General features: G+C 36.3%; 1 protein-coding gene across 1 annotated transcript in view; it reads right to left on the bottom strand.

The window, feature by feature from the left end:
• Nucleotides 1-3,170: 3,170 nt before the first annotated feature.
• LOC150096851 (mdm2-binding protein-like) overlaps nucleotides 3,171-15,457 on the bottom strand; it is a 269,877-nt gene continuing 257,590 nt past the window's right edge. Inside the window, exon 20 of the mRNA XM_090408172.1 lies at nucleotides 3,171-4,497. Coding sequence (XP_090264298.1) covers nucleotides 4,465-4,497 — 33 coding nt within the window. The 3' untranslated portion in view covers nucleotides 3,171-4,464. The remainder of the gene's footprint in view (nucleotides 4,498-15,457) is intronic.

Genomic DNA, 15,457 nt, shown 5'->3' with positions numbered 1-15,457 from the left:
AAATTGAATTGTATCATTCTAATGAGTTTAATAAACCTTTGTTCATTGATAAAACAGTTGTCTGAAATTGCTGCCCAATGCACTACTTGAAAATGTACGAACCTAATCACGCGGGAGGGGAGAATATTTAAATGAGTAACAAGATAAAGTGTCACGACTGCAATATTATTTCACATTCAGACATATTTTAGTAATTGCTCTTTGTTTTTGTATTTAATATCTCAAACTAAATGTCCCAAAAGGCGCAGTATAATATAAATATTAGGGACACTAAGGGGAGAAATAGCTTAAATATTTGTATTTTGGGGTGATATCTTGTACATAGATAAAAGTTGAAAATAGATAAGCAGAATTTCACTAGATAGAATAATAATCATAAAATTGGAACACAACACTTCATTTATGATGATCCACTTATGATGCTTTTTGAATTTGACCAACGCCTGTTTATATGATGCTGCATTGCTTATAAGAAGGATTTAATGACATGCTGTTCCCTTAGATCAACTGATAACAGTTTTCATGAACTGTTTGTTTACAATGTTGTGGCTCATTAAATCTCCCTGTGTTTTAGTGTTTTGTTGTGAATTATAAACTGTTTATAACTATTATTTTATTGTTGCTAATAATGGCAGATAAAATTCAAAGTAAGGGTGGAGTTACTTCCAGTGAAAAGAAGAAGCATAAAACCTATTACATTATATACTATACTAAGATTAAAATGATTAAATTTAGTGAAAATGGTCTATCAAACACTGAAATAGGTCAAAGGCTAAAACATACCTTGCACTACTATTGTTACAATTGTTAAAAACAAAAATAAAGTTCTTGATGAAGTGAAGTGAAGTGAAAAGTGCTACATCAATTAATGCTATCCATAAACATGATAATCTTATTGCTGAAATGGGAAAGCTTTTAATGGTGTAGATTGATGACCAAACTGGTTGCATGTTCCCTTCAGCCACCAAACAATTCTTAACTTTTTTCATTTGTGCATGATGTATATATGTTTAGTGAGTCAAGTGCTCATTTAACAAGCCAAATTTGCATTTTTTTTCTTTCAGAAACTGATAAAGGATAAAGAATCAGAGTCAACTCCATCTTGCTACAAGCATTAACCGTTATATGCATGCATGTGTATGTGGCAGAAGATATGACAAAGAATACTGATTTCAAATAAAATACATTCGGTTTTCACTATAGAAAACTCATTCTCTAGCAAAAGCTAACAAAAAGAAAATGTCCTGTCTATCAGCAAACTATTCCTTTGGTCCTTTATGAGTTTGTTCCATTAGGCTGTAGAGTGATAAATTATTTACTTTTTTTTTTTTTTTTTTTTTTTTTTTTTTATTAATCCCACATGAGAGACCACAGAACCTTAAGCACACACAGTGGGTGTCTACTTACTGTAATTTTTATTTTAGACTGCATTAAAAATTTGCATAGCTGTGATTTTTTTCCAAGGTAACCCCTTCAGTTCAAATGAGCGAAATTTGATGTAACAAGCGTATACTTGAATAGAGAATAAAGCAATGAGCCCATAAGATGACACACCATAAAATATATAGTAAACAGAAATGTGCATCCAATGCATATTTTCATGCTCAAATTTTGAGCCACTTTTTTGGTATAGTTGCAGGCATTTGAAATTGCAATGTTTGTCAAATGAGTAGGAGAAATTAAGGATGTACTATTCTGGGCCAAACTAATGGTAGAATTTTAAGGCAAAGAAAAAGCATAATTTATGTATTTGAAGAAAGAGATTAAGTCAAGAAACAAAGCCCTGAGACATTCCTCCACTGGCAGGAAAATCTGAAGACAGAAATCCATATGCCATGAATGACCAGAGAGAAAATTGGCCACAATTTTCTCTCTGGCTGTATGCTACAGTTCATTAAATGCAGTGGAAATGTTCAGTGTGATTGCACTAGTTTCTCCACTCCTTTTCATGGCAAATGTCAAAACAGGCGATACACATTTTCTCTAAATCCACACTATTAGTTACTGTTCATCTTTGAATCATTCCTAAATGTATCCTTAGTATTTATTTTTAAAATACTAAAAATTTAAAATAAAGACGAGGCTACAAAAAAAAAGGTAAGGTACATTTCGTTTACTTCAGTAATTAGTTAAATGTATAGAATTTTGGTTCTTAACCTAAACTGGGATGTCCTGTTTTCTGCTCTACAAAATTGTTATATATTTATTATATGAGTTATATATTTATTACTTGTTAATTTTCTTATTTATGCTTTAATGCAATATTTTAATGACACCAAAGACAAATAACTGAAAAAAATTTATATAAACTTACATAACAATATTACATATAAAAGACAACTTGTTGGAAGTTTTACAGTGATATAAAATAAAATTAAACCTTATATGTAGGCTTAAGTGCTAGCTTCACATTCCTATGTCAGATTTAGTGGAAATGATTCATGATACAAAGGAATGAAATTAAGTGATACCTTAATGTTTTAAATATTTTGTTTCTGTTGTATCTTCAACATCAGAGACATTACCTTCAAAATGTAGCAAAAGATTGCAGACAGCACACAGGCAACATAAAGGATGTGGAAATTATTAAAGTGAGGATAAATTCCTAGTCTTAGGCTGTGGACTAGCTCGCTCTATGGCTACTAGTCAGTTGCCTTGATTGTTGGGCAGGTGAGCTTAAAATTACAAATTTCTATTAGGTTGGTTTTGATAGATTTCAGTCTCCTGTGTTTAAACAATGAAGTATAGTATTTTTTCTCTATCCCCCCTCCCCACCATTTGCCAGTGATGTAATGCTGGAAGGATTCAGCTATTGTTTATCATTCTTCTGCATTGTTGTATGTGTGTGTGTCATTTCCATTAAAACTGCAACATGATTATAAGCAAGATTTTTTAACCCTCAAGTTATATTTTAAAAATTTTAATGGATAAAATATAATTTTAATAACTTGCCTTCTTATGAGTAAAATGTTTTTAAAAACAACTCTAAAAGACAGTCTTTTACATCCTTACAAGTTTTCTGATGAGAATTACCAACATTTTATTTCACTGATATTTCTTGCATCTGTATTCAAAGAAACTGCAAATTTTATGGCATTTAATATTATGTAATGCACTTTGCTTACTTGAATATTACAGTTTCTCTAATAAGCTTAAAAGGAACTGCTTGGTTTCAATTGTCATACTGTAGTAATATTTATTTTTCAGGATTAGTATAGCTCACAATATCAGTACAGCTCAATATGGATTGAAATCTAATGACAAAACTAAGACACAAAATTAAACAATAATCATGATAATCATTCAAAAGAACAGCTGAGATATGTTTCTACAGTATTTTGTTTTAATATGATAAGCTGAGAATGGTTATGAAGTTAACATATAAATTTGGGTATCAATAGTTGGTAAATGGCTTAAAAGAAAGATATATATTTCTAACTCAGCAATAATGAAAGAGCTAAAAGAATTATAAAGAGAACACTAGTCAACCATCAGTGGATGGCCCCAAATATTATATTATTAAATATTAAAGTAAACAACATAAAATTAAAGAAAGAATTTATTTAAGAAATGATTTGTGACATTACAGTCAACTTTCACTACAGCAAACTTTCCATTATAATACACTGTTCCTGGATTATTACAAGTACTCTATAGTGAGAGTTGACTATTATATTACAAGGTAATATTTCATTGTAAACATTTAAAAAAATGATAATAAATTATATACCAATACAGTCTTCTTTATAAAAATTTGCAGAATGGTGCCACCATAATAAGATGGTTACAATTATAAATTGTTTCTTGGGAGCTTATTACGATAGGAGCATTCATATAATTCGTTGAGTTAATTTAAAATACTTATTAAAATTTAATATTTACAAATTTATAATATTCAATATTAGAGAAATATGACAGAGTCTGTAAAACACCTTAAACAGAGACAGAAGCAAAATCTGTGATGGATAATTTTAATCCTATTGAAGTAAATGGACAAAAAGAATATGATTATTCACAAAAACATAAGAACTTCTTTTAATAAAATTGCCGTAAAATCAATATTCAACTATCAGACAATGATGATATTATATAATTAAAACCAATGAAAAAGCATGAGTTAGTAAGAAAGCATTTAAATTTCTTTAAAATAATTTAAATGTCTAATTAAAATAATTAAATATATTAATTATTTTACTCTACATATTTGTTATTACTAAAACATGAATTCAAATTAAAAGCCTTATTTTTTTTTTAAAATCATGTAATATAAAAAAAACACCATAATACCACCAATGATGCAATAAACAATTTAAAATGCAGCATATAAACATCTGTGATCTGTATACAAATTGAATATATCTGTAACTCAGCAATGATGAAGGAGCTCAAAGAATTATAAAGAGAACACTAGTCAACCATAAGTGGATGGTCCCAAATACTATATTATGAAAGGCATCACAAAGGTCACTTATGTTTTTGCATTTCAAATTCCACTACCTGAAAGATAAAATATTAAATATTTAATAGAATAATATGCACCAGTACTAAACTAAATTCTGTCAAGTGATCTTGCTAGATAGTCATTTTTATTATACATATATGTTCATAAAATGATAGAATCAATTGACTCTCGCAACAGCACACTTACATGCAACCTAATACATCTTTTGGTAATATTATTATTATTATTCAGGCCTCCATGGAGTCAAAAAGACTCATCATGGGAGGTCCTTTCTAAGACACACAAGTCCATCAAGACTCATCGAGGGAGGTCCCTCCTAGGGAACACAGTCTATCATACCACTCCTTAAATGCATTGATCATTCTCACTCTCACCAATCTATCAGGCAATGCATTCCATGGTTCAACCACCCTCCATGCAAAGAAACCACTCCTCACCCTCTTTCTCACAGTTTCCTTTCGTAACTTCCAGAGATGGCCCCTTCTCATGACTCCTTCCTGCTGATCAACCAAGCGAAAGAACTCCCCAGTGTCAACCCTATAACCACTTCTCAACAGTTTAAAAGTCTCAATCATATCACCTCTCCTTCTTCTATCCACCAAACTCTGCAGTCCACACTCCCTCAGCTGATCTTCATAACTAACATTGTACAGTCCTGACACCAACTTTGTTATCTGCCTTTGTACCCTTTCCACAGTTAATTTATCCCCTTCAAATCCTGGGGACCAGATCTGAGAACAATAGTCTAAGTGTGGTCTGATCAGAGTCTTATACAACAGAATGATAACTATTTTATCTCTGCAGGTCAGTATCCTTCTCATTATTGCAGCAATCCTCTGTGTTACCTTTACTACCTTTGCAATATGTCCCCTAAATTTCAGGTTTCTATCAATCATCAAACCCAGATCTCTTGTCTCCTCTACGTCCTCCAGTTTAACTCCTCCCATAGAGTATGCAGTGTCCCAAACCCCAAGACCTTACATTTTGCTGCATTAAACTGACACTCCCACTCATTTGTCCATCTATCTAGCTTATTCAAATCCTCTTGCAGGACTGCCACATCTGCACTATTACTAATAACCCTTCCCAGCTTTGCATCATCCGCAAACAACCGAATATTCCCTTGCAATCCACAGACAATGTCATCGATATAAAGGTTAAACAATATATATATGATATAATACTGTATCATGAACTATATTACTCTCCATATTCATTATTACTAAAACATGCATTGAAGTATAAGTACTTTCAAACTGATTAAAATTCTTTTATGACTAAGAAAATATTACATGGCTGAGGTTGAACTTGCGTCTGAGGCCATGATTTGGATTTTCACCACACAATTTATTAAAAAAGGCCACCTTTATAGAAGTAATTACTGATTCACTTAAAATCCAACATGAGCACACTTGCACGAATCAAGGTAGTGAATTTCCTTTAAAATAGAGAAAGTTTTTTCACTTGTTTACAAAGTAATTATACTTGCCAAGAAATTATATTCCTGTTTAATCTTTATCCAAGTGTAAGCAAACAAAGTTTGTATGTGAAGTTCTTTGCAAATGGGCAACTTGTATATAGTGGTTGCTGACTCCACATTAGTTGTCTCAGTATCTCATATGTAAAGCACACTTCCTTATGGATGTGTATATTGCTATGCATTATGGGAAGGGCTACTATCCAGATCAGTTTTGACCTTTACTGAAGTCTTATCAGTGGGACTCACACCCAGAAAGATACCAAAGTTGAATTAATGCAGAAGTCGTATATTTTCCATATACAAGTAGCAACAAAGTTTACACATTATTAAAACACTCTGGATCAGACACACTAGGGTAAAGGATTAAACAATACAATTCTTGGCAAGTATAATTTAGAAAATTAAAAAAACTTTCTATAACTATTTCTGATCTAGAGCATTTTAATAAGGTGATGATTCACTTTTTTTACTACCTGTATATGGAAAATATAGGATATCCTGCTAAATAATAAATATATTCAGGCAACAGTATTCAGAGAAAGGAAGGTGTAGCAATAGCATTCATTCAACACCAAACAAGAAGATATGGATAAATTTCAAAATGGGAAATACCACACTGAAACTATAGGTTCTAAAAAGAAAGAAGTGAAGGAATTTTTCAAGGCATTAGAGAAGGCTTTAATTCCTTTTTTAAAGAATCAAAAGTTGAGCATCTTTTACAGGTGAACTGTAAAAGTACCTAGAGAAAAGTCTCATGATTTTTGTTTAGTTACTTTAACACATAACTTAGCTCTTACATTTTTCTCTGTATTCTAATGGAGCATCTACAGACTTACTTGCTAGGAACTTTTAAAATGTTTCCTTCTTTTCTAGATCAGCCTCTAACTTCTAGCACCACAGAGTTCTGCTGTCCTTGTACAGACTGATTCAAAAAGATGGACTTAATTTTGTAAGTCTATACAGGGTGTCCCTGAATTCATGGCCTAAACGTGAGGGGTTGGTAGTACACACCGAAACCACCAATATTCATCATAGAATATGTGGAAATGCAGTGAGGAGTCAGAAATGAAGGACAGACACAAGTTTCCAGAGTGACATTTATTGGAGATCATTACAACAAATGCTCAAACGTCCGCCCACCAACGTTGATACACGCGGCACAAAGGCAGAGTAGTGATTGGCGTACCTACTCGTAAACATCGGGCTTGTCATGCACATCACCGGCTGCGATGGACAGTCAGGCTACCAGATCTTCTGCGGACTGCACGGGCATCTCATACACAACACCCTTCAAATGTCCCCACAGAAAGAAATCGAGACAAGAAAGATCGGGTGATCTGGGGGGGCCCACGGGATGGGACCACCGTGCCCAATCCATTGGTTCCCAAATGTGGCATTAAGATGCTGATGCAAGTCCATGCTGAAATGGGTGGGTGCCCCATCGTGCTGGAACCACATACGGGAGCGGATGGCGACTTGAACATCCTGAAGCAATTCCGGCAAAACCTGCTGCAGAAAAATACAGTACATTCGCCCATAAAGGTGGTCTTGCATAAGATAGGATACAATTAAGTAGTCATGCATGATCCCCACCCAGACATTGACAGTGAACCATTGCTGGTTCAACTGTGGATGTGTACCATGGGGGGGTCTGGGCTGCCCACAAATGCGCATTATGGACATTGACTATGCCTTCATGTGAGAAAGTTGATTCATCTGTAAAGAGCACATGAGCGGGGAAATTGGGCTGTACGACACTTTGCTGGCAAAATCCATGTGCAAGGGATAATCAACAGCTGTCAATGCCTGCACTCACTGCAAGTAATAGGGGTGTAGCCCTTCTTTATGCAGTACTCGCCAGACACTGTTCCGATGCACACCCAGGCTCCGGATCGAATGCTTGTACCTGGGTTATCTGTCACCATACACAAGATGTCCTCACTCATAGCTGGCGTTCTGACCGTCCGTGCTTGTCTGGCATCATGTCGACTGACGTGGAAGGTGCTTGCCTCACACAGCTGACAATGCAGTCATGCAAACATTTTATGATCAGGCACACGGCACATAGGATATCGCTCACGGTACGGTCTTTGCACCTTTCTACCATTGCCCTAGGCTACGCCGTACATCAGGTGCATATTGGCTTTCTCAGCATTCGTAAACTGCTCCATCTCATGTCTGATCGATGCTGAGAATGCTGGGGTTTGGCTGATCCAGTGCTTTTAAGATGCGCCACCTCATCTGCGCCCCCTACCGGCACCAGGCTGCGTTTGCGGCTGCATATTCTATGACGAATATTGGTGGTTTTGGTGTGAACTATCATCTCCCTCACGTTTGGGCCACGAATTCAGGGACACCCTGTATATCAAACACAGAACTAGTGACAAATATGATGTAAAGTATATTTGATTATCCTCACAGTAAAGTTTATAGATGTTCAATGTGCCAATCTGGCCACACGGATAACATCAAGACAGTAGCTGAATTCATCCCATACCCGAAGAAGGATGCCCGAGCTTTTTCGTTAACACAGACCTGTTTACTCAAATTGATAATTCCAATGACAAATGTTCTTCCTTGTTGGAGGTTTAATGTTGAAACGATGACGAAATGCACGCTGCACTGCAGTCGCCGACTCAGTTTTAATGAGCTCACGAACACAAAAAATTTTGTGCTGCATAGTAGCCATTTTGCTCACGACGGCGATGCACAATTGTGCGCTATGCAAGTGCTCTAGCGGTAGTATTTCAAACTTTAGGACATCCTCTTTCAAATGTTATGTAGATCATTCACATATGATGTATAGTTCAGGAAATATAGACATAAGAAATTGAGTCCATCTTTTTGAATCAATCAATCAATGTTTTCTTCAGTTTGTTATTGAGAATCCAAGGTTTTGTTTTTAAACTCTTTCATTATTTCTCAAATAATATCTGTATTTGAAAAAAAACTTACAAATGAAGGAAAGAGTACCATAAAAGGAATCAAATGTAACATAAAAATTGAAGATAGAGAACTGCTTTGAAAGACTGTTAAATGAAACAAGCAATGACAAAATGGTGGTAGATTTTCCAGAAACATTTGCCATCACTAATGACCTTACACAAATTGTTCACATGCCAACCAAAATACCAGATAACCCAAACCACTCCCCAAATACTCTAGACCTCTTTCTTACCAATGACCTTTCCAAATAGACAGTGAATGTAGTGATGCCCCCCCCCCCCCAGGGGGTAATTCTGACCACAATCTAGTGCTCATCTCTTCCCCCATGCAACAATGCTTACATGGCCATTCCCACACAAAAGTAGTTTGGCATTATAACAGTACCAAGTGGGACAGCCTCTGTGACGTCTATGCTTCATTCCCATGGTTGGACTATTGTTTCCGGTCTTATAAAACATGCACCGAATGTATCACCAAAGTAATCCTCATTGACATGGAAACATACATTTCCCATACTTCTCTGAACTGCCATCCCCCTAACTAAACTCTAGTTCTCCAAAAGATGCACCAAGGCAGTACAAAAGAAAAATCAAACCTAAAACAACTGGCTCAAATCAAGAACTCCATCCCCTTCAATGCTTATACTGACGCCTGAAATAGATGCAAGAAAACTATCAATGCTTCCAAAACAGAATTTGAATGGGCAAAAAGCAGGAAACTTGTGCCAAAGAAACTGGTTGTAACTTTTACCCAACACTATTCCCACCCCTATCATACCCAGATGGTTTTACTGCATCATCACCCACAGAAAAAGCTAATCTGATGGCTTCACACTTTGCCTCCAATGCATGCATAACTGAAAATAGTAAATGCTCCCCAATCATTTCAGCTGCCCAACATACAATGCATCCTACATCTTTTTGCCAGAAAGAGATCAGAAACTTATTGTCTAAATTAGACACAAAAAAGTCTCCTGGTCCTGATGGCATTCCTCCAATTGTCCTGAAGGTTTGTGCACCAGAATTGACTCCTATCCTATAATGCCTGCACATTCTCTCACTCCACTGGTTATCCCAAAACCTGGAAATTGGCTTATAGTCAACCATTCCTAAGAAGGGTGACAAATCACTGTCATCTAACTACTGCACTGCTATATCTCACTCACCTCAGTCCTATCTAAAGTGATGGGGAAAACCATCAATTCTCAACTTCTATACTACCTTGAAGGCACCCAGCTATTAAGAGACCATCAGTATGGATTCTGTCACTGCTGATCAACAGGAGATCTACTATGATATATCACCCATCTCTGGACAAATGCCATTGAGAAATTTGGCAAATCTCAAGTGGTTGTATGATATCTTTAAAGCTTTTGACCAAGTCTGGTACAAAGGATTACTAAGCAAACTCCCATTATTTGGACTGTCTCAGGACTTCTGCAGTTGAATTGCTAGCTTTCTGTCTAGATGCACACTATGTGTGATAGTAGATGGTTCCTTATCATCTCAGCATCCAACTAATGCTAGGATTCCACAAGGTTCTGTTCTCTCATCAACCCTCTTCCTTCTGTATATCAGTGACTTACTTCAGTTGACCTCCAACCCAATACTCAGTTTTGTAGATGACAGTACATTGCACTCCTCCCTTTCATTTGACAAACCTTATTGTACACAACTCACTTCAACCTAAAGAACATCAACCACCACTCCCTGAATTCTGATCTCCAAGCCATCCTCCAATGGGGCTCAGAAAAGTTTGTCAATTTGAATGCTAGTAAAACCTAGTTCTGTCTTATTTCTCACAAAAAAAAAAAAAACGAACCATATTCCTCCACTATTATTTTTGATAACACTCAAATTCCCAGACAAGATGAGATTTATTTTCTTGGAATTACCCTGACACTAGTGCTAAGTGGGACAGCCTCCAAGATTTCTATGCTTCATTCCCATAGTTGGACTATTGTTTCTGGTCTTCCAATCCAAACATATGCACCGAACATAACACCAAAGTGATACATTCAGTGGTTACCTGACACCTGGCATAAACACATCACAACCATTGCATCCCCAGCTTACAAAAAACTAGGATTTCTCTTTCGCTCAAGACGTTACTTCACCCTGAACAGCTGTTAACATTATACAAATCGCAAATCTGCCCAGCTATTGAATACTGCTCTCACAATTGGAGGGGGCTTCTAAAAGCTCCCTCAAAATGCTTGACTCAATACAGAGGACAGTAATTAGATTGATAGCACTTACCAACTCACCCCCCCACTTTCACACAGATGTTTGGTCTCTGCAATTGTATTCTATAAATATTTCCACAGCAAATGTTCATCTGAAATAGCATCTATAATTCCCCCACTCAGTACTAAGCCTGTTGGAACACATACAGCTGCTGCCCAACATTCTTTTATAGTACATCTTGAAACCCACAGAACAAGTTTCTTTTCCTCCTCCTCCTTCATCCCTGCTACTACTGTGCTGTGGAACAGTCTTCCCCTTGATGTATTTCCCAAGGAATACAATATACAGCTTTTAAATCAAACGTAAACAAGTTTCTTCTTTTCCAACTCACTATCCATATATGGTACTAATGTACTATAGGTTGATCAACCAACCTCTTGTGTATGGGTTCAACATAAAAAAGATAATTTCAGAGATAACCGCATGAAACCTGTAGGGTTATATTTTATTAATCTCATGAATTGTTTTAAAACATGTGGTCTGAATGCCAGAAACCATCTACAATGGTAGATAATATTCAGAAGGAATGCAATTAGGAATGTGTGTGTGTGTGTGTGTGTGTGTATTATTTGAGGTAGAAAAAGCTACCAAAAGCCTGAAATGTGAAAAGCAGCTGAGATAGATGATATTTGACTGGAAAAGTTTTGTAGTGGTTATGCTGCATAATTCACAAGGTCTGGTCAGAAGGTCACAAATTCCAGATGATTAGACTATCGCTCTCATAGTTCTATTTATAAAAAGGAGAGATAAACTGAATGTGAGAATTACAGAGGAATTTCTCTAATAGTCACAGTCAGGTAATATTTACATAAGCATACCTGAGAACAAGCTAAGAAAAATTGTGGAAGAGATACTTGGAGAAGAACAAGTTGGATTTAGGCCAAGTGGAGGTTAGTAGATCAGATCGAATTTTCACTTTATGACAAACAGAATAGAAATCCTAGGAACACAACAAGGATCTGTATACGTCTTGTAGATCTGGAAAAAAGTATATGACAAGCTGCCCAGAATGTTACAATTATATGAGATACGTGGAACATTATGTACATCAATAAATAGACTATATTTAAGTTGTACGTCAGCAGTCAAAATTGAAGGAAGGTAGTTTGATGTAAAAAATCACATGTAATATACACATGTCCATGCATTTCATTATCTACACTGGTTTCCATAAATTAAAAAACAAACAGAAAAATCATAACTGAAAAACTGCATGATGAATTTTTATACTATTCAGTAAAACACAGTATGATATGAGATGTGAAAGAAACACCTACAAAAAGGTCTTGGGTCCAGTTGATGTTGAGCCTGGTTCATTTCAAACATGCTTTCCTGTGCAAGGAGATAAGGGCACTCAGACTACACTACCAGTTGCCTAGCATGAAGCTTTCTGGGCACAGTGGAAGTAGTATATATATATATATATACCAATGTTTCTGTAGTAGCTGATTAGGGACAGTGCTCATGTTGAGTGAGCAGATAATTGGAGATATCGGACACCAGTGTGGTTAGCGTATCCGCTCTCCAGCCAAGGTTGCGGGTTCGAATCTTACCTAGGCATGGATGTTTGGGGTTGTCTTTCACCTTCATGCATTCATTCATTCATACAACTCCCACTCAAGCTTGACTGGGTCACCATGGGTGTAGTAGACCCAACCCTCACGCAACGGGAGAGACCTTCACCCTGTAGTGGGTAGAAAACTGGCTGAATATCATCGTCATCCTTCACTGTATCTCCAGGATTCTGTTTCTACCTGTTAAGTCTGTGAACCATGGAACAACTAATATGCAACCATCTGGCTACTTCCACCTGACTTTGGCCAGCATTTAGTCTTACAATAGCTCACCACCTGAATTCATTGGTTAAATGATTTCCTGTAGCCATATCGAAGAATTTTGCTATCACAAAGTGTCTTGTTCTCTCCAAAATAGAACATCGACTGTGTTCAAAAAAGCCTGCTTTTATGGCATGGCTCATTTGCATATACTGCTGACAGTGACACTCATTTGTATATGATAATCAAACTTGGCATTACTTTTTACATAATGAATTTATATGTTTACCCAATCCACTTCCAACATTAGAGACTTTTCTCTTTCAGCTTTATGTTAAAAGAGAATGATATACTTCTAAACAAATTCAGTGGAAGTATCCAGAATTCTTTAACTAAATTGAATAACAGATGTAACAAATTTGGCATAAAAATCAGCAATAAAAGACCACATCTATGAAACAGGCAGGAACATTGAAAACTTAAACTGCATCTCAATGGAGAACCCGAACAAGCAAAATATTTTTTAGTGAAGATGGCAAATTAAATATGAAAATTGACAACAGAATAAGCAAAGCTGGTATAATGGGGAGCCTGATTAATAAATTTTTATGGGATAAAAAAGAAATTAGTCAGAAAACTAAATTTTTTTTATTCCCCCCCCCCCCAACAAAATACAAGAGCCTGTGTAGCTCAGTGGATGTCGTGTGTGCACACCACGGCGCTTGACTGCACGAAGGAAGACTTTATTTTGAATCTAGTCACAGACTAGAGGAAATTTTTCTAAGCCTTTTTTCGACCAGTTCCCGAGTTAGTTGATCTCTGGCACGGGCAAGCGGGTTTTTTCTCCCGGAAATTCAGGTTTTTCATCCCATAAACTCAAGAAAATCGACTGTAGAACCCACATTATTTCAGACATTAAACATATTGTGTTACAGTTCGGGACCATGAGATAGCGGCACTTGTTGAGCCATCTCTCTTCACTGCGGGCCGCTTAATTAGTGATAGCCTTAGGCCAGCTGCCAGTGGAGATTGCACTGCCCACTCAGTCTCCAAAAGTTAGATAGGGCTAAATGGCCTCGCCTACTCCTTATGCAGGAATAAAAAGACGTTAGCTGATGACAAAATACAAGTTGGGGAAGAATTAAACAGTTTGATCAAAGAATAAAGAATATTTGATTTCTAAGAAAATCAGATGGCATCGTGGCAAAATTATATTAAAAAGAAAGATATTAAAAAGGAACTTGATATTGTTAGATTTCAAGAATGTGTTGACAGTTCTAATCTAAGGAGTGGTGATGATTTTGGAAACATTGGTAAGAGATTGCATACAGAAAGGGGTTGACAGAGAATCTATACTTTGCAATGAACAGCTTGGACTTACTAAGGGAAGGTCACATTTGAGAAACTCACTCACATTTTATAACAATGTGGTGACTGGGTTAGACCAAGGGAACTGATACTTTTTGACATTGTTAAGACAAGATTCAGCATGGAAGGCCACTGTATAAGTTGGAGCATATGGGATTGGATTATAAAATATTGGCATGGATAAGACAATGGCTGACTGACAGATATCAAAATGCGGTGTAAGGGTGACGTGAGCTTGCAATATTTAAGGTGAGCAGTAGTGTACTCCAGGGATCAGTTCTTGGTTTACTGTTATTCATTCTTTACACTGTATATCAATCTTTACATTAATGACAATGGGAAGGATTAACAGGAGACATGCAGTTATTTGTTGATGATGCAAAGACAGGCAGGGTATTCAGGAATGCAACTGACATGCAGTACATGAAGAATGATTTGAATAAGATGAAATTATGGGCATGTGAAAATGGTTCTCAGTTTAATATTAGTAAATGTAAAGTTATATTTTGGTGAAATGAGATATTCAATGGCACATTATATTGGTGAGCCAGAAGAAAGTAATCAAGCTAGGGATCTTGGAGTTTTAATAGACAGGAAATTGAGATTCAGCGGTTATATAGCAAAGATTGCAAATGCAACTCAGAAGATAACTGCAATGAACATTGATATGTAAGAAAAGGGAAGGCATTTCTTATCTTTATAAGGACTTGATATCATCTTGTCTACACATATCTGTTTTCCATGGTGATGCAGATAAGTGGAGAGGGTGCATATTGGAACTGTAGAATGTGGATTATAAGGAGAGATTGAGAATTTATGGACTGTGGATGCTAGCAAACAGGAGAAAGAGAGACTGTGTTGTAAATCCTTATTGCATTGTCTCTCTTTCTCCTATTTCATATCGGGACCTACAAACTTCTGAAAGGGTCATACAAGATACCAGTAGATGGAATTTTTTATTTATGGAAGATTGGAGAGGACAAGAGGGCATCAATGGAAGTTGAGAATGAATACAGTCAAAAAAGAGGTGAGAGCTAGATTTTTCTCTCATAGAGCAGTGCATGTTTGGAATGGCTTGCCTTGGAGGTTGTGAGAGCAGATAGTGAGAATGAATTTAAGAGAAGGTATGATGTGGTGTGAGTGATATGTGGCCTCCTTCAATGAATCCCTGACTTCCTGG

Source organism: Typopeltis vanoorti, chromosome 18 (genome assembly GCF_054136105.1).
Source record: "Typopeltis vanoorti isolate ZY-2024b chromosome 18, IOZ_Tvanoo_1.0, whole genome shotgun sequence".
Classification (NCBI taxonomy): Eukaryota; Metazoa; Arthropoda; class Arachnida; order Uropygi; family Thelyphonidae; genus Typopeltis; species Typopeltis vanoorti.
Note: the sequence above shows the minus strand (reverse complement) of the source record. Positions and strands in the feature narration are given on the sequence as shown.